The sequence below is a fragment of the Budorcas taxicolor genome, chromosome 2 (genome assembly GCF_023091745.1).
Source record: "Budorcas taxicolor isolate Tak-1 chromosome 2, Takin1.1, whole genome shotgun sequence".
NCBI lineage: Eukaryota > Metazoa > Chordata > Mammalia > Artiodactyla > Bovidae > Budorcas > Budorcas taxicolor.
This window is the reverse complement of record NC_068911.1, coordinates 68,851,087-68,871,727: the sequence shown is the minus strand read 5'-3', so window position 1 is coordinate 68,871,727 and position 20,641 is coordinate 68,851,087. Positions and strand designations below refer to the sequence as shown.

Here is a 20,641-nt window from a genome sequence, read left to right as displayed (position 1 = left end):
TCTTCCCTGATGGCTCAGAGAGTAAAGAATCCACCTACCATGCAGGAGACCTGGGTTCAAATCTCTGAGCTGGGAAGATTCCTCTGGAGAAGGTACTGGCTACCCACTCCAGTATTCTCTCCTAGAGAATTCCATGGACACACGAATGGTCACAAAGAGTTGAACACGACTGTACGACTAACACTTTTACTTAGACGCCCGGAGTCTAGCCCTTTATATGGTCGATCAGTATGCATATATCTTATATAAGTTGATGATTTTGGAGGACACACGCTGGCAGTTCTTAATCTTTCCAATGTCAGAAGCATGCTATGAAAGAAGCTAAATCAAGAATCAGTGGGCAAGTTATTACCTGTGCAAGTTCATATCTGCTTCACTTCTAGCCCGTCCTGGATGTCCACATGCCACACTGAATTTACTGGCGACTTCCTCACTGGATTACAGTATAGTGGTGCCACCTGATTCTCATGTTCCCTTTTCTTTCTAGTTGAAGGGGGATAAACTGTGCATTTGTTTATCAAGGATTGGTGGTTGTTTAGTCGCTCAGTCATGTCTGACTCTGTATTACCCCAAGGACTGTAGAACACCAGGCTCTTCCATCCATGGGATTCTCCAGGCAAGAATACTGGAGTGGGTTGCCATGTCCTTCCCCAGGGGATCTTCCTGACGGGGATATAACCTGAGTCTCCTGCACTGCAGGCAGATTCTTTACTGACGGAACCACCAGGGAAGCCCAAGGTCTGGCTGAGCTGAATCACATAAACATGTGCTCCATTTCAGCTGTGTTTGAAATTGGGCTTAATGCCCTCTGGCATTTCTCTAGGGACTTCTAGGTTTCTTTTTCTGCATACTTCTTGAGACCGGTGCTCTGCTAACTTTCAGGTTCCTTTCCTGCACTCAGGTTGCTGGGTTCAGTTACACCGAGGACAGATTACCACATTAAAAAACTCTCTCCTTGGAACTGATCTGCATTTGAAAAAGTTGGGGCTTGAAGTCACCTGAAAGAGTATTTTTCATTCTCATCCTTGTGCATCTTATCTACCTCAATGGAAAACATTTTTTTCCCCTGTATCTTTCAAGGTGACCCAAAAGCATACAAAACTGGGTCTCCAAGAATTATAGGTGTGTCCTCTAATGAACTACCCAAATTCACTCTCCTTAAAATTATCAGGACTATGGAGGCATTAAAAAGAATGAGCTCTAACTAAGTATTCTAAGGTTTGATGTTTCTGATGAGTGGAAAAGCAATTTTGTAACAGTAAGTATGTGATTCTATTTAAAATATTTACATATATCTGCCTGTAAAAGGCATGGGATGACTGCACACAGTGGCTGACTGAAGAGTGGAATTGTGGTGTGTAGACAGGGTGAGGAAGGGGATTTACACTTTAAAAAAATCATTTCTGAATTGTCTGGGTTTTTCACTGTGTAGTTAAGTTAGATTCTTAAACGTTAATTAGGTGACATCACACACGTTCACCAAGAATCCTTATTAGTCTTCACTGCATTTGGAAACTGTTACATTGTTGGTTTGACTGTTTGATTGCAGAGTTCAATTTCTTCACCAGACATTCCTTCATTCCTTGAATATCAGGTTCTTCGCTGGGTACCAAGATGAATAATACCTGCTCTGCGACAGGAAGGAAATGTGCCCCAGAATGCAGATAAGAGGAATAGTGAATTTGGTAAAAATGGGCACCGTCATCACTAGGGATCCGTCAGCTCCCTCACTTGGTTCATAATTGGCCTTCCGAAGGCTTCATCTTTTGGCAGCACAATTAGCAGACATCATCCTCTCATTCTTAAAAGTCACATTTAGGATTAAGACTCCAGTTAACACCACTGAGCTGGAGGTGTCCTCGGGGAAAGAGAAGTCCCCTGAATATACCCACTGTGGAACCCAGAATAGATTTTGCAGCTGCACATAGATCCTGTCTTGTCTGTTGTCTCTGCTGAGTAATGTAGATTCTGGGACAGCCAAGGGGGCAGGCAGCTGGTGACTTTGAGCCAGATTTTACCTTTCAGCTGAATCCAGGGAAAAATAGGCAACAAAGTGGCAGACGATGCAAAGTGCTATGTTGAACGCTAGATTGTGCTTTATTTTTTTCCTCCCAACTTCACGTTTCCATGCACCAAAATGTTGATGCTACAAATATTGGATACCACGCTTACCTGACAGGCTTCTTCCATCCCACCTGGGCGCGGGGGCTCAGAGAGAGTGCGCGAAACGCTGCTGCAGCCCGCCTCTCGTGGCTGGAGCGGGCTCGGCCGGCCGCGGGATCCCCTACTGGCCCGGGTGCCCGAGCCGCTCCGCCGCCAGGGCTCCCGCAGTCAGCCCCCGGCGCGCACGCGCGCTCCCCGCCGGCGGCCTCGGCGCCTCTGGTTTTTGGCAGGGCGGCGAGTGGAAGGCTCCGAGGGGCGGGGCGGGGCGGGGCGAGGTGCGAGAGTTTGGGGCCACGTGACCGACGCCAACATGGCGGCGCCCAGCGGCTTGCACCTGTTCGTCCGAAGAGGTAAGTTCCTAGAGGTGCGCGAGGGTTCTCATCGTTGCTCACTTGCTACGCAGTCGGGTTCAAAGGGATACACGTCCGCGATCAGACCTCTCGGCGTATCAGATTGTGCTTTCAGTCCTGCGGACATATGCAGGCACACGTTACCACTTGTAACAGAAACAGATCCGCGTGTGTTCGTCACTTGCTTAGATCACGTCACTGCGTGGCATCTATTTGCAGTCCTTCATTGAGATTTATGGGACATTATCTGAAGTTTTCTTCGCCCACGTCAGCTGTGTGATTGGTGCAGCAAACTTATTTATTCCGGCTGCAGAGCGATGAACCTACAGTAACGGAAATGCTCCTCGACACCTAGTTGCCGCAGAGAAAGCAACTTGTATCTATTGGCATTGTCCAACACGTCTTTGGGGCAACTTGAAAAATGTGGTTATTCTCTTCCACTGTCTTAAGAAGAGGAGAAATTATGTCTGGTTAGCTTTAAATAGGTGTCATTCTATTATTCTTGTGTGGTGCTTTAGTCGCTCAGTCATGTCCGACTCTGTGCGACCCCATTGACTTCAGCGCGCCAGGCTCTTCTGTTCAGGGATTCTCCGGGCAAGGACACTGGATTGCGTTGCCATGCCCTTCTCCAGGGGATCTTTCCGATTCAGGGATCGAACCTGGGTCTCCTGCACTGCGGGCGGATACTTTACCGAGTGAGCCCCCAGGGAAGCCCTTGTGTAAGTGGTGAAATTTTAGTGAATGTGCAAATAGTTTTGCAAATGAATCTTTGTTGGATTTGAACTGGTTTCTGAATTTTTGTTGGAAAGAATTGGAAAGTTTTTTCAAAACTGGGGGAGGAAGGGAATTAAAATATTTTGAAGAACACTTTAGGTGTCAGGTATGTAGGGACAACAGTCTTGTGAGGCAAATATTACTTTCATGGCAAATAGCTACCATTTTTAAGTGCCTTTTATGTATTAATACCTGATACCGTGTTAAGCATCTTACATGTGCTAACTACTTTTCTGGGGGGAGGGGGGCGGGGTGCTGCATGTGGTATATTAGTTTCTGGACCTGCGGAGAGGAGGGGAACTCCAGTCCCTGGCATTGGGAGTCTTAACTACTGAACCACCAGGGAAGTCATGCTAATTGCCTTTTAAAACTCAATGAGTTAGGTGTTATTATGTTTGCTGATGAGAAGAGTGAGACAAAGAGGTTAAGTAATAGACCATGATTGCAGACTGTAAGAGGCAAAATGGGCATTTGAATATGACTCTGATTTTTTTTTTAAGGGTTCATTCCTCTGCCCTGCATGGCATGGTTTCTTCACAGAAATTAGTGTGCAAAGTAGAAAATCAGAGACAGGACAAACATGATGAGTGTATGTGAAAAGTAAAGAGAAAGATGTTTTTAGAGAAGAAGGAGGTTGGTAGGAGGATATACCTGTCTTTTTTGTGTGTTAGTGAAGTGAGGAACCGAGGGGAGATTTGAGGTGAGAGATGTGTAAAGGGACGGTGATGTAGGTAGTGGTTTGGACTGGTTGGATGGGAGAGTGGAAACCTATGTGAAAGAACAGCCTTGTGAAAAGAGCACCAATTTATACCTCTTAAGATCTGGGCTCCAATACAAACTCTATTTACTAATCAAGTTACTTTTTGTTTCCTCTTTTGACAAGAACTAATGGTGTCTAGACCTATTTTAGGAACTGCAGGTAATGGTGAAGAGGATCTGGGCAGATAGTCAAGGTAGAGGAAGAGCCAGGACACACACATGCACACGCATGTATTATATCCACACATATATGTATGCATGTGTATAGAATCTTTGCGGATTATAGAAATAAGATATTCATCGTTTTTCTCACTTATGATTTTGACAAATGATGGTTCAGACAATCTTGGAAAAATCTCTTACAGAAAAAGCTGTAGTAATGCTTCCCACTACACCCTAAGAGGGTTATCTTCTGACTCGAAGTGGGGGATCTCCTGATTAGAAGAGGGAGGGAAAATGTGTCATCAGGAAGAAGTCTGGTGATGGGGAAAGGCCCCTTTATGGACTATTCATAACTAGTTTTATATTGCAGACAGGTTGTCCTGTATCATCTACTTTCCACCCCTCAGGGTTGAAAATGAAGGATAAATTTATTGAGTCCTCTCTCCTCTTTCTCCTTTTCACCCCTTTAGATTGATGTAAATTAATCCACTCTAAGTCTTTGTGCCAGAATTTATCATCAGCATCTGTGTGCACATTTCCCTCCTGGAAAATGGGAAGAAAAGACTTTTTAACTGCTGAAGACGGTCATAAGGGCCTCAAGCCCCGAGGCACGGCCATACTTGTTCTCTTCTGTCATGAGCTAAGGGATGGATTAAAACTATGAGTAGTGACATTGGAAAGGGGAAAGGACATATTAGTCTCTTGAAATAGAGAGAGAAGGTAACAAGCCCTTTAGAGATGGAACTTTTCTTAGTATTAACACTGTCAATAAATCCCAGATCACAGTGCAGAATCCCTAACTGGGTCCCAGGAACTTTCTGTTTAATCTCACTCCCACCTCCCACTTATTAGAATCTTTGTTCCAGCTCCCAAAGCTTCGTAAGATTCTTACGTTGCACAGTGAGTATGGGAAGGAAAGTGTGGGGCAGGCAAAGAAGGAGGCATATTCTCTTTTACAGTCATGTTCCTTTTATGAGCCAGTCTCTCCTGGCTTGCCCCTGTTTCTCTGATTTTCCTGGACTTTCACTAGGCTTTTCTTCTACTTCTAGGTTTATAAATAATAGTGTTCTCTAAGATTCTGTTCTAAGCCCTCATCCGTGTTTCCTCTCTTGGTTGTCAGCAATCATGATTACCCACCTCAAATGACTGCCAAATCTATACAATTTTTTTTAAAAAAAAAATCAATGGAATATCCCTAGAACCGAACACCAGGCCTTAATGCCCACTCTGTTAGGCATCTTTTCCTGATGTCTCACAGATCCCTTAAGTTCAACAGGTTCAACATGGAAGTGAGTATTTTTCCCCACGTCTTCTGCTCCTCCATATATATACTCTATCTCCATTAATGGCATCACCATCCAGGCACTACCTAAGTATAAGCATTTAAGTTCTTTTGGTCCTTGCCACCGCCTTCAGCATCTGTGTTCAGTGAGTCAGTAAATCCCATTATTTGGATGCCTCCAGCTTTTTGCATGGTCTGGGTACAAGTCTTTACCATCCCTTGTAATTAGTTTCCACCTTAGTCTGTCTTCTTCCCTACAACTGTCTTTCTAGAATTCAGGTCTGATTATGATGCTTCCCTACTTAAAAAAACAAAAACAAACAGACCCTGAGAGCTCTTCATTGCTAAAGTCTGAATCTCTTAGGATCAAAGGATAACTCCATCTCAGCCTGGCCTCAATTTATCTCTTCAGCCTCATCTCCTGCCAGTTTCCCAAAATCATATCTGCTAAGGTTTGCCATGGTGTACCTCCTTAATTGCTTTGCCTGCAGTGTCCTTTATTCACCCAGCAAATCATTCATCCTTCAAGGCCACACTTAAATGTCATCTCTCCTTTGAAGCTGTCTTTGCTTCTACCCAGGCTGAACTAATCCAGTCTGCTTTAATAGCACTCAGGGCATGCCTTTATCACAACACTTATTACCCTGAATCAGAGTATATACACTTATCTGAAAAGTATTTTATACCTCCATCTCTCCTGCTAGAATGGGAGCTTCTTAGAGACAAGAATCTTATCTTCTTCATCTCTGTCTTCCCAAAATGTGGCATACAATATATGTACATAGTAAGTACTCACTTTCATAACTGAACGAAAGACCTTTCAGAATGCAACCTCCTATAGAAATATTTGTGCACAAAAGTTATTTAGTAGGCCTAAAGAATAATTTATCTCAAAATGTCAGTTTTTGTCATATGACTGGCGTAGATAGTGACTTTGTTCCCTGCCCACCCCTTTTATGTTCCATCTCCCTCCAAGATTATTTTAAGGCAGTTTTACTTTTGTATATCTTTTTGGGCAACTGTGAGAATTTTGTTCCATGGAATTTGAGTTGTGATTCAGACTTATTAGAGATAATTAGAAAAAAGAGGTTGGGAAAGGGGAAGGGAAAACATCTGAAAGAGAAGTGCTTGAGGTGTAAGCAGTGTAGTCAGAGGAGAGATGAAGAAAGCTTATGGAAGTAAACCTGTAGAGCGAACTGAAGCCAGCGAGAGGAGCGGGGACAGACTGTGAGTAAGTCCAGCAGAAAGTCTGAGAAAGGCACAGTTGGTGGGTATGTGAAATAGTTTGGCCTTTCCAGAGGGCTGTGTGGCAATGTGTATCAAGGTGTAAGGTATACATACTTTTTAGCTGACAATTCTGCTTTTAGGAATTTATCTTGAGAGAACAGTAGGATGAGTGTACCAAGATGGATGAATAAGAATGTAACTTTACAATAATAGTGATTGGGAAATATTCGCCGGAATCTGAATCTGAAATGGCTTGGTAAGAGAATGACCACATAAATTATGGTTCATCCATGCAATGGGGTGCTTATGCAGTCATTAAAAAGGATGATGTAGATGTACTGTAGACTGAAGTATTCATGGGTATATATGGAGCAGAAAAACCTGGGTATAGAACAGTAAATCCTACTTACATCACGTTTGTATTTTTGCTTCCTTATGTGTATACATGCCCAAAGAGATACCTAGGATGATGTTCACCCAAGTGTTCATAGCAGGTATTTCCAAATGGTGACATTGGACTGATTTTTACTTTATGCTTGATGTGTTTGAATTTTATACATTGAAAAGATAACATTTTTATTTTCCAAAGCTTTTGTTTAAACTATATAAAAACTGTATAAAAGAAAAAACAAACAAACAAATACAGAAGATAGCAAATGTTTGAATGGGACCAGATTCAAGGGGAAAGTATCTTTTACTGTGCATATTCTCTGTAACAAAGCAAAGTGTCTGTGTAAATTATAATATAGAAAAGGAACACCTTTACAATTTCCATGATCAAAGAATGGTAACTGGAAATTACTTATATATAGTATAGTTTAAGATACATTTAAAGCTATTAGTATTTTATCATTCTTTTTTAAACAACTATGCAAAATAGTTACAAGTGCCTTTGTTTATTTGTGACTCTAAGGCCATAGATTTCTTTCATTGAGAATTTTCTTATGATAGTGGTTTTTCAAAAATTTAGCCTCCAGATAGCAGAGGGGTATTTTACCTCAGAAATTAGGTGCTTTAAACTTTTGTCGACGACCTGAGATCCTTGGGAAACAGTGGAAACAGTGGCTGACTTTATTTTTCTGGGCTCCAAAATCACTGCAGATGGTGATTGCAGCAATGAAATTAAAAGACATTTACTCCTTGGAAGGAAAGTTATGACCAACCTAGACAGCATATTCAAAAGCAGAGACATTACTTTGCCATCAAAGGTCCGTCTAGTCAAGGCTATGGTTTTTCCAGTGGTCATGTATGGATGTGGGAGTTGGACTATAAAGAAAGCTGAGCACCGAAGAATTGATGCTTTTGAACTGTGGTATTGGAGAAGACTCTTGAGAGTTCTTTGGACTGCAAGGAGATCCAACCAGTCCATTCTGAAGGAGATCAGCCCTGAGTGTTCTTTGGAAGGAATGATGCTAAAGCTGAAACTCCAGTACTTTGGCCACCTGATACGAAGAGCTGAGTCATTTGAAAAGACTCTGATGCTGGGAAAGATTGAGGGCAGAAGGAGAAGGGGACAACCGAGGATGAGATGGTTGGATGGCATCACCAACTCAATGGACATGGGTTTGAGTGAACTCCGGGAGTTGGTGATGGACAGGGAGGCCTGGCATGCTGCGGTTCATGGGGCCGTAAAGGGTAGGACACGACTGAGCAACTGAACTGAACTGGATGCAGCCCGTGGGTGATTTGGAAAATACTGTTAATAAGGAGCTTCCTGTGACTTAAACTCTATGTGGATAACTGGAGAATGGAGATGGATTTTTGCCATATGATGTTTTTTAACAAATAGCTTTCAACTCTGTTATGGCTTGTTACTATATAAATTAAAGCATGCTTAATTAACAATCAAATCATGGCCCCAAAGTCCCTAAGGTCAGACTTGTCCCTCAAGTCATATATGCTCTTATGTCTTCCCTCTGCCTGAGATAGCTTTCTTTCACAAAGTTCCTGTCTCCTGTTGAAACTACGAATTAAAATGCACAGTACAGAACATGTCGACTCTCAATGATACTGTGAAGTCATTAACCGGAAAAAAGATGTTGGCCTGTATTGTAGACAATAATGATATTCATAACATATGTTATTTGGAAAATACAAGTTATAGAGTATTTTAATGCAATCTCATTTTGTGAAATCAAATACTGATATTCCCGTGTGTCAAAGTGTGTAACAGAGAGAGAGAGAGGTGGGGTGAGGGAAATGGAATTCACCTAAATAAATATTCACAGTTTTATGAAATGTTCACTTTCCCCAAGCATTGGGAGTCTTTGAAAATGCAGAGTGGATGCTATATACCTCCAGGAATTTGGCAAAGATGGGAGAAGAGTAATATATATGCAGAGTTTCATTTGAACATCATCTTTTCTGCAGTTAAAACAGTTTTTTCTTGTAAAGATTGGTTTTCTTTTTTAGCTTTTGAATGTGCAGAATTTTAAACATACAGAAAAGTAGAAAAAGCCGTACATACCCGTCACCTAGTTACAATAGTCATCAGTTTATAGCAGCTTGTTTCATCTTTTTCCCCAACCACTTCTCTTCCCCAAGCTGGGTTATTTTGAAGCGCATTTCAGATATAAAATTTCATCTGTAGATTCTTCATTATGTAAGTCTAAAAGCCAGGAGCCTTTAAAATTTTCTTTGTATATTGTGCTTAACAGTTCTAGAATTTGCATTTGGTTCTTTGCGTATACATTTCTCTGTTGAGGTTTCCCAGCTGTTTACTCATGTCTATCTTTTCCTTTAAGTACTTGTACATGCATATTTATAATGGCTGTTTTAAAGTCCTTATCTGTCAGTCTGTCATCTGGACAAAATCAGGATCTGTTCTGTTATATTGACTGCTTTTTTTCCTTGGCTGTGGGTCACATTTTTCTATTCTTTGTGTGTTATCTAGTATATAATTATATATATGACATAATGAATAATAACCTTGTGGAGATTATGTTGCTCTTCCAGGCTTGGTTTTCTTCTTTGGTTGAGTGGATCTGTTTTGTTTTCCTCCAAGTTCTAGAGTGTGGCCCTTACTCTAGGACTTTGCAGAGTTCCACAGAGTTTTTCTATAAAGGGCCAGGTAGTAAATATCTTAGACTTTTGTGGACCCTGTGGTCTCTTTTTGCAACAACTCAAGTCTGCTAATATAGTACAAAGGCAGCCTAGACAGTGTGTAAACAAATGAGCATAGCTTATGTTCCATTAAAATTTACTTACAAAAAAAGACAGTGAATTGGGTTGGCTCACAGGTCTTAATTCACTCACATTTGCTCTGCTTCTGCGTGGTTCTTACTCCCGAGGTCTCAGCTGATCTTTCTGGTTCCAGTTGAATGCCTGTGGGCCTTAGTGAGGTCTTCTACTCTGGTTGGACTAAGACTTCAACTTCTTCCAGCCCTGCAACCTCTGGAACCTCTATTCGGCTCTCAGCCTTGCAGCAGCCTTACTGTCTGGTAGACCCTTAGTCTCTCTGTTTTCCAGAACCCTCAGTACCCTGCCTCGCAAATCCCAGCGGCTTCACAACCAACCCTCTGCTCTCTAATGAAACAGCAAGGTGCTGTGCTTGGCTTGGGCTCCATCTCCCAATGAAAAATTTGGGATGGTTTCCCCAGGCAGAACACTGCAACCCAGCTGGACTCACCTTGTGCATTTGCTTACCCTCAAGTTTCTCTGTCTTACATTGATCAACAGCCAGTGCCAAAAAAATAGCTCCTTCACATGTTGTCTAGTTGTTTAAGGCAGGAAGGAATTCTAGCGCCAGTTATGCCACATGGCTTGAAGAGGATGTCAATTTGTTTTATTCAGTAAGTTTATTTTCCCTTGTTTTTTTCAGGAAATTTATTTGTTGAAGCAGCTGGTTCATCTGTGTGCCCTAATGGGGCTTTCCACAGTCTGTATTTTGCTGATTGTAGGAATATATCCAGTAGGGATGTTTAAAATGTTCCTCTAGGGACTTCCCTGGTGGTCCAGTGGCTAAGACTCCACACTCGCAATGCAGAGGGCATTGGTTCAACTCCTGGTCAGGGAACTAAGATCCTGCATGCCTTGCTGTGCAGCCAAAACCAGACTGTTTCACTCAGAGTAAAAGCCACAGTCCTTATAATGTCCTGTAAGGCCCTACTCATACTGCTTAACACTTTCTAACACACTGTATGACTTACTTATTTCTCATGTTATTTTTTGCCTACCTCCTCAACTAGAACATAAGTTCAGTCAAGAGTTTTTGTTTTGAAAAAAAAAAAAAAAAAAAGAGTTTTTGTTTTGTTCTTGGTGTAGCCCAAGTACCTAGAACAATGCCTGGCACATAATAAGCATTCAGGAAAGATTTATTGAATGAATCAGAGAAAAGTGGCTGATTAATAATGATACAATAAAATTATTAATCATGAATCTTTGAGTCAAATAACATGTTAAAATACATAAAGCAAGAGCTGTTAAAATAAAAGGAAAAATAGATAAAAACCACAATCATAATAGGAAGCTTTAACTACTTAAATTTGACAATTTAAGTAGACATAATAAGGTTGGATTTCAGAATGTTATTATTAGTAAATTTGATTTAATATTAAATTTGATACTTTGATTAGGATTCTTTTTACAAATATACATGAAATAGGGCAAAGGATAGTAAGTTATGCCACTAAAAACCTTCACAAGTGCTAGAAAGAAAAATTGTACATTCTGCATTCTCTCATCATGAAGCAGTAACGCACAGACTAACGAAGAAAGAGGAGATTTGCCGCAGGTGTGGAGATAGAGAAGGAGCCTAGATAGCGGGGATATGTCATTTACAGTGTACTGGCCTTGGAATACACAGTTCTTGACCTCCATGAGTTCACAGTCCTTGGTGGAATCAGACATGTAAATAAATTTTGCAACAGAGTAAGAAGGATACACAGATAGAGGTGAGCAAATGGTGCAATGGAGTCATCCAGCAGTGACTAAGGAACCTTCACCTTCTCAGAGGAGGTAAAGACTAGGCTGAGTCCTGCTGTGCCGGGAGGGCCTAGTCAGAGGAAGGAGCCAAGAAACAGGGAGGCGCCTGGTCCCAAGGCAGAGGTGGAGTGAGAGCCTATTTAATTATCTGGGAGCTCTGCTGCTCTAATACAGCAGGCAGGCAAGGTGAGAGCTAATGAGCAGCCAGTTGGAGATGCTCCTTTTGATAGTAGCGTGTACAGGACTGGGGGGCCATCTGAACAGGACAGCTGAGGCATGTGTGTGAAAAGGGAGAGAGAAACCAGACTCTTGCTCCCTTAGTGTTGGAAGGATGATGGATGAACATGTAGATAGATTTTCATCTGGAAGAGGGGACAGAAAGTTGAAGAAGCTCCTTGTCCCTCAATTGCTTTAGTTTCTTTCTGTACATTTTTGCCGAGGTTAGAGATGAAATGAGGTAGGGGACTGGGAAATAGGAGGGAAAAAATGACAAGAGATAATAGAAGGATTGCCCAGCAATGTTGAGATCCAAGTGAAATTAGAGACCGTGTATCTGCAGTGGCCCCATTCATTGTCACTGTGTGATTTTCTTCAAACGGGCATCATCCTGTGTGTATAAAAGAGTGAAAGTAGATAGTTGGATTGATGGAATTTTCCAGATGGATGCACTAGAAGGAGTAGGGAATAACAGAAAAAGAGAATGGGGGATTAGCAAGAGGGGGATTGAATTAGTGAATCCTAGACTCCAGTACTCTTGCCTGGAAAATCTCATAGACGGAGGAGCCTGGTAGGCTGCAGTCCATGGGGTCGTGAAGAGTTGGACACGACTGAGCGACTTCACTTTCACTTTTCACTTTTCACTTTCATGCGTTGGAGAAGGAAATGGCGACCTACTCCAGTGTTCTTGCCTGGAGAATCCCAGGGATGGGGGAGCCTGATGGGCTGCCGTCTCTGGGGTCGCACAGAGTCAGACACTACTGAAGCAACTTAGCAGCAGCAGCAGCAGCAGCGTCTAGTCTAAGCTAGATATTTCCCAAGGGCAAGGACCTTGTCTGTTTTGTTTGTTTTGGGGCTCATTATTATACACTGAATAATCTATAGAGTATAGAAGTAAAAAGGAAAGAGACTGATAACTGGGGGGGGAAAGGAGTTGTCCTAAGATGAGAATTTCTTGCAAGAGCAAGGAACAGATATAATAGGATGAGAAGTGAGGGAAAGAGAAAGTTCAGTGGCAGTGGTCTTCTGAACTGGGTCAGATGGTTTTTGATTTAATTGGAGAAGGAAGCCTAATACGTATGACAACCAAAACAGTATGATAGTTCTATTTTTTCAGTCTTTAAAAAAATTCTCTCAGTGGAAAAGATTTCAGCTCCCTGGAATATTGTAAAGGGCACCTGGAAAAGATTGCTCAAAAAGATAAAAAAATCTAGGGAAGATAGAATTATGAAGTTGCCTATAAAATGGCAGAAGATAGTGGAACAAAACAGTGAATTTGTTGTTCAATGAAGTTCTTGATGAAAACAAAAACAACATACAAACCAATATGTTAATGCTCTGGGAATAAGAGAGAAGAAAGATAATTAAGGGCTGGAATGATCTCTTCACAGAACTGGGCCTTGAAGGATGAGTAAGGTAGTTGGCAGAAAGGTAGAATGGTGGGAGAGGATCATTCCTAAGGGGGTAAGGCAGAGCAGTGATGGAGAAAGCATGTGAATACAGGAAAGTCAAGACCTATTCAGAGGGTTCTGGAATGGAGGGTTTGGCTGGAGCTGAGAATTTGCGTAAGAGAGTTGTAGGAGAGGCCGATTAATAATGAAGTTAGGGCCAGATGATGGAGAGCCTGAAGGCCAGCTTGCTGCTGCTGCTGCTAAGTCGCTTCAGTCGTGTCCAACTCTGTGCGACCCCACAGATGGCAGCCCACCAGGCTCCACCATCCCTGGGATTCTTCAGGCAAGAACACTGGAGTGAGTTGCCATTGCCTTCTCCGTCTGAAGGGCAGCTTAGGGTTTATCTTACAGGCAGCAGAGACTGATGAAAGGTTTTGACAAATAAGTGAAATGGTGTCTCTGTTTTAACCTGACACTGTTTAATCCGGTTTAACACTGTTTAATTTAAACTGACCTGTTTAATTCAGGTGGTGCCCTGAATGCACTGATGAGTGAAAACTATCACATCAGTTGGGAGATATTGGCAGAAACAAAGTGATGGGGCCTGAATTAGTGTGTTGACTGCAGGATGGAAAGGAAGAGATGGATGCCAGGGAAATGGTATAGAGAAGGAGGAATCAGGACCTGGTGGTTGGAAAGGGGACCTGAAGGAGAGGAGCTGTCAAAGCATTAAAGGAGCTGGCGCAGAGAACCTAGTGAGGGAAAAAGGCTCAGGAGCAAATTTCAGGATGATTCAGTAAACGTCAGTGAAATTGACCACTTGGAAGTCATAGTGACTTAGACCAAAATTTTAGCAGTGGAAAGACAGATGAAAAGTGATGGAAGTGGCTGCAGAGAAAGGTGGGGATGCTTGGGTTCTTTTTTAAAATAACATCTTTATCAAGGTATAATTCACAGATTTTGAAATTAAAAGACACTTGCTCCTTGGAAGGAAAGTTATGACCAACCTAGACAGCATATTCAAAAGCAGAGACATTACTTTGCCAACAAAGGTCTGTCTAGTCAAAGCTATGATTCTTCCAGTACTCATGTATAGATGTGAGAGTTGGACTATAAGGAAAGCTGAGCACTGAAGAATTGATGCTTTTGAATTGTATTGTTGGAGAAGACTCTTGAGAGTCCCTTGGACTGCAAGGAGATCCAACCAGTCTATCCTAAGGGAGATCAGTCCTGAATATTCATTGGAAGGACTGATGCTGAAGCTGAAACTCCAATACTCTGGCCACCTGATGCAAAGAACTGACTCATTGGAAAAGACCCTGATGCTGGGAAAGATTGAAGGCAGGAGAAGGGGATGACAGAGGATGAGATGGTTGGATGGCATCACCGACTCAATGGACATGAGTTTGAGTAAACTCTGGGAGTTGATGGTGGACAGGGAGGCTTGGCATGCTGCAGTCCATGGCATGGCAAAGAGTCAGACACGACTAAGCGACTGAACTGAACTGAACTGAATTCACAGATTATACAGTTCACACCTGCTTAAAGTGTACAATTCAGTGGTATTTAGTGTACTCAAAGAGTTGTGCAGCCACTACCACCATCAATTTTACCTTTTCATCACCCCTGAAACAAACCTTTTGCGTGCCTGCTAAGTCGCTTCAGTTGTGTCCAACTCTGTGACCCTGCAGGCTATAGCCCACCAGGCTCCTCTATCTGGGATTCTCCAGGCAAGAATACCAGAGTGGGTTGCCTTGCCCTCCTCCAGGGGATCTTCCTGACCCAAGGGATCCAGGATGTCTCTGACATCTCCTGCATTGGCAGACGAGTTCTTTTCCACTAGCAACCACCCGGAGAGCCATGAAACAAACCTCTTACCCATGAACAGTTACTCCCCAGGCCCCCTGTCTTCACCAGCCCTAGGTAATGACTCATCTGCTTTCTAGCTCTATAGATTTTCTATTCTGGACATTTCAAATAAGTGGAACCACACAATGTATGATCTTCTATGACTGGCTTCTTTCACTTAGGATGATGTTTTCAAGGTTTATCCATGTTAAAGTATGTATCAGTACTTCATCCCTTTTTTATTGCCAAATAATATCCCATTGAGTAGGGTATCACATTTCCTTTACTTGCTGGACATCTGGGTTACATCCATTTTTTGACTCTTGCAAATAATGCTGCTGTGGACATCGGTGTGCAAGTTTTGTGTGGACATACATTTTGTTTTTGACATAGAAGCCCTGGCTATGTTTAGAAGCAGAGGGAAGGGCGGCAAATGGTAAGGAATAAGGACCACTGGAAATCCTGGAGAGCAGGGCGCTTCCTAGAGAGAGAGAGGACCTGAAAGAGGTGGAAAGGAATGGAAAGAAGAGAAGGGGGAAGTGTCCCCTTGGAAGTGGCGAGAGTGTCTCTATTTCCACAACAGGACTGAGGAACACATGGGGAGTGCTTTTTCTAGGAATAAAAAGACTTTGAAAATATACTTTCTGATTATAAAAGTAATACAAAGAAGGCTGTATAAACAGAGGCTAAGAACGTGGGGTGTCAAATCAGGCTCCTTAGGTTCGAATCCTGCTGCTGCTATTTACTAGTTAGCAACCATCTTGGCTACCTACCACACAGTTCTTGATAATAAGCCCTTCATAACTACAGTTGGTTCTTGAACCACACAGATTTGAACTGCACAAGTCCACTTATACATGAATTTTGTTTTTATAGTAGGTGTCACAGAGCTACACAGTCCGCAGATAATATTTATTCATAGATGTTCTCCTGCGAGGAGGATCAGCACCCTTGAAACCAGGTTGTTCAATGGTCAACGGTATTCATAGTGGAAGTATTAAGCTACTATAAAAATATATAAAGAAGAGGGAATTCCCTGGCAGTTCAGTGGTGAGGACTCAGTGTTTTCACCTCAGTGGCCTGGAGTCAATCCCTGGTTGGGGAAAGATCTCACAAGCTATGTGGCATGGCCAAAACCCAAAAAGTATAAAGAAGAAAGTGAAAAGTCAATCCAGTCCACTGTTTAGTTAGAATTGGCATTTCTAAAGTGTTTTTCCCCCCAAAGGAGGGCTACTAGTAATAGAACCATGATTTCTAAAAATTCCTTCCACATCCAAGAGAAAGCTTATTAATTACTGAAATATTAATTTAGGAAAATTAACTTTTGAGGTCCTTTTGTCTCGCACATTTGGATTCTATTTATTACACTTGCTTATCCTTCTGCTCAGCCTTGTGATGATTCTGAATTTGCAGCATCACATACTCCGTCTCTGTCATCAGTAAGATTATGATTTTCCTATAAGACCAAGTAGAAGTAGGTCACGGATGAAAAGAACACCCTCACCGCGCTCCCCGCCAACTGGCTGGTGCATGCAGCTGAAAACCAGCCCCTCTAAGAATTGATGTTACAAAAGGCAGCTCCTCTCTGTCGTCTTCTGCCATTTCTCCCTGACTTTATGCTCTGTGAATAGCAGCTGTTCAGGGCATTGCCAGGCGAGCGCAGGGGTGCTGCAATCAGAAATGCGAGTGAGGGACACAGCAGGAGAAGGCTAGGGCGGAGGGAGGTGCGATCTGCTGATACAGCGAGTAAGTGGGAAACACGACAGACAGACAGCAGTACGATGGCCCATGGGGAAGCATGTGAAGGATGATCAGTTACCTCGATTTAAAAAAAAGGAAGTCTCTTTCACCAGTAGAGAAAAATCACAGCTGCCGAGGAGAGTCTTGTAAAGTCTCTTAGGTGGATTGGTACCTTGTGCTAGCTTCTTTTAGGGTCAGATTAACTTTCTAATATTGTCTTCTTCTTTAATGTTATTGCTTTAATCATTAGACTACCACCAATTCCTTCAGGCAATAGGAAGTGATTGAAGATTTAATGAGATTCATATTGCTTGTCCTTAAATGTTGATGACTTCCTGCATCCATATTAATCATTGCTGACCTTGATCTTCAATTCCTTCCCAGCACAGATTCTCATCAAGCATACCTAGTGGATCCCACAGTGTTCACCAGACACCTGGTTTGTTTCCAAAAGTACGTTAACTCTGATGTTCAGTGTACATCAGATTTTTTCAGTGCCCTTGTCTGCTTTGTCTTCTAATTCTTACTATTAATATGATGATAAATCTGGAAAATTTAGGGGCAGAAAAATCAGCAACTCTGAACAGGGGATTTAGCCTAGTTTAGAAGATTGTTCTGTTCAGCAGACCTTGAACATGCCTTAATTGGTTGTCTAGGTCAGGATGTCCAACTGGCAACTCTCAGACCCCATCCAGGCCACAGAGTGTTTCTGGGTGTCTGAAGTGTGTGTGCTCCGGCTGGCGAGCAGCAGGACCCAGCCTTTGTCCCCTGTTCTGGCGGCCCCAGCCTTTAGTTCAGGCCCACCCCCTCCTGCCACGGGGGCCTGGGAAACCCTGGCTGGCCACCTGGTCTCCTCACGCCCAGCATCCGTGCGTCTGCACCCCCACCCTCGCCCCAATTATCCCCCCAGCCACCTTGGCAGATTTTCTGACCAACAGTCCTTCCCTGAACAAGGACCCAGGACAGGAGCTTGTGAGAGAAGGGAGGGCTGAGGATTCTGGGGAGAGATGCAAGTGAGCAGAGGGGTGTGGGAGAGAGGGAGAGAGGATCAGATCAACCGAACAGAAAGTAAATATGCCAGACCTAGAGCGTGAGGTGGGTCTGTATATGCGACAATGAGCAGAAAGGAGTAGGTAAGAAGGTGAAAGCTTGAGTGTCTCCACGCCAGTCGCTGAGATGAGGAACAAAAGAGGTAAATTTGCGTGTGAAAGAGGCCACCTGTGAGAGGTTGGAAGAGAAAATGGAGAGAGCAAAACAGCTCTGCTCCGTTGAACCTGACCAGCCGCATCACTGGGAAACACAGTCTGACAAAGCATTTTTTTTTCAGCTTTGTGAATATACTTATAACAAAAATACTGTTATAAAAAAGTTAAATCACAAATAGATGGACCCTTAGAAGCTTAGATTACATTGAGGTTCTTATAGGATGTCCCAAATTCTGGCTGTGATGATTGTTTTAAATGTGGCTCACCCCAACCGAGAAGTTGAACAGTATCGATTTTGATGATGTGCTTACCATTTTTTAGAAACAAATAATTGGAGTACTTTTTACATACAAATGTAAGTTTTTCATCTTTTTAAATAATCTACTGTTGATATCATTTAACTGGATAAGTAGGAAGATATCCTTTTTGTGAAGTAGGTTTTCATATTTAATGATCAAAATCCTTATCCCTTAAAAAAACTTGTTAAAAATAATCAGAAATTTTCATACCTATTTTTAAAAATTAAAAAAAGATTAAAAAACATTTTTTTGACTGTGCCATGTAGCACGTGGAATCTTAGTTCCCCGACCAGGGACTAAACCAGAAGCACACGGTCTTAACCACTGGTCCACCAGGGAAGTCCCTCAGATTTCATACCTTTGAACTCAGTTATTCAATTCCACTTTGAGAAGTCTGTATTCAGAAAATAACTAGAGATGTTGGCAAAGATTTTGTTTCAGGGATATCTAGTACGGTGTTAACCTATATTAGCAAAGTACTAGAAATTCCTTAAATGTCTAATAAAATAGATGATTAAATTATACATCCATAAGATGAGAGAGACTATTATATAGTCACTAAATTACTTCTTCCAATTTATCTCCACGCTATACTCAGGTGGCATTTTAAATAGCACATCGCATCAGTTCACTCCCCCTTAAAACCTTTCCTTGGCTTTCCATTGCACTAACCATGAAAATCCTAACCTCCAAGGCTTAGTACCCAACTCTCCAGTCCTTCCACTCCTGTCTACTGGCCTGTCTTTCAGGGACTCTCATTCCCTCAGCCCTTTCCTCCTCAGGACCTTTGCACAGGAACTGCTCCTTCCCAGTTGTTATCTGGCTAAGTCCTGCTTGTACTTGAGGCCTTAGCTTCATCAAAGGGATTTACTGACCCTCTCTACTACCCCTGAGCATGCAGGGACAATAGCCAGGACAGTTCCTCTGTACTGGCCCCCAGGGGAGTTAAGCTGTCACCACCTCCAGCTGCTTCTGGACACTCACAAAGCCAATGCAGGAAGCCAATGGAGGACGCTGCTCAGAAAACCCTAACATTTCTACATCGTGCTCACTAGCCAAAGAAAGAAAGACAGGCTCAGCCGAAATGACGCCTCAGTCCATTCCCTGCTTCACATCTCCCGCGAATGTTTCCAGTTGGTAGGGTGAGATTCAGATGTAGAACCTCCATGCAGGGGAGTCTGGGAAACAGAGTTCTTAGTTCTTGAGTCTCTGCTGTACAGAAGATGAGTGAGGAGGAGGTTGGAATGGATGCTGAGACGGTCACTTTTTCCACAATCACTTACTGTGAGCCGTGGGCTGTTACCTTGGTAATAGTTTTCACACTAACCTTGTCACGTCAGTGGATTACCAAGTCTTCTAAGGCAGGAGTATGAGTAATTCCTATACCCTGCCACAGTAAATACGCAAGATTCTGTAGAGGGTAAGAACTAAATACCTATATGAGTGAAATGTAGTCATCGTGCCAAGAGTAGCATCATTATTTGGATATAAGGGAAAACCTTTTAATCCAAAATGAGACAAGGTAGTAATTAAAAGAAAGTCTTTAAAACTTCAGGGAAAATTTCAGTTTGTTTATGTGAAAAATGGAAGTTTAATTGAGATTGTAGCTACAAATAACTTCTTTTTTCTAATGTTGAAAGGAGCATCTAAATAATGCTAACGTCATTGAATAAGAACAGCCCCATCAGAGAGGTGCAACTGCCATTGATGTTTGAAATGAGAAAACTCAGGGTAGTCGATGGAATTGAGTCCTGTAAACTTGTGTCTGCTTATTAAGAACAGAGATAGATAACTTACTGTAATGATTAAAATAAAAAAGCAGAGAAGTTAAAAAAAAAAGTTACTAGAAAATAGATGCGTCTGGAAAATAAAGAGGACTTTCCTGCCATGGATCACTAAGGTGATCAACTTGACTTCATGGCCATTGACAAGTTAATGAGAAAGTAAGGACTCTAATAAATTGCAGTTGAGATTTGAAGGATAACTTATTCTGTGGGATATAACAAATAAGATAAAACATAATTAGAAATGGTTTCTTTATCTGTGATAAGAGACTTACTTAAGAGATATTTCCGTAAGTAGTACAGAAGTTGAAACAAGACTGAAGGAGGAGTGGTAACTTCAGCTCTGGGTGTAACTTGCCATGTGACCTCAGGCAGGTCCCTTAGTTGGCAGCCTGTGGCTTCAGCTGCCACTCCTTTGCTGACCCATCTATCTATTCATTCTCCAGCGCTAACTGTCCTCTAGAGTTAGATATAGGCTATCCCAGTTCTAAACTGTATTATGCATTTAGAATCACACG

The 20,641-nt window shown here is 42.2% G+C and overlaps 1 protein-coding gene across 2 annotated transcripts in view; it reads left to right on the top strand.

The window, feature by feature from the left end:
• Positions 1–2,466: 2,466 nt before the first annotated feature.
• The window catches only part of METAP1D (methionyl aminopeptidase type 1D, mitochondrial), a 73,656-nt gene continuing 55,481 nt past the window's right edge, over positions 2,467–20,641 (top strand). Inside the window, exon 1 of one of the 2 annotated variants that reach the window (XM_052635424.1) lies at positions 2,467–2,513. Coding sequence is in view for 1 of the 2 variants with exons in the window: in XM_052635423.1 (XP_052491383.1) it covers positions 2,474–2,513 (40 nt within the window). In the remaining variant the exon portion in view is untranslated. The remainder of the gene's footprint in view (positions 2,514–20,641) is intronic. The other variant, XM_052635423.1, reaches the window with a different exon arrangement.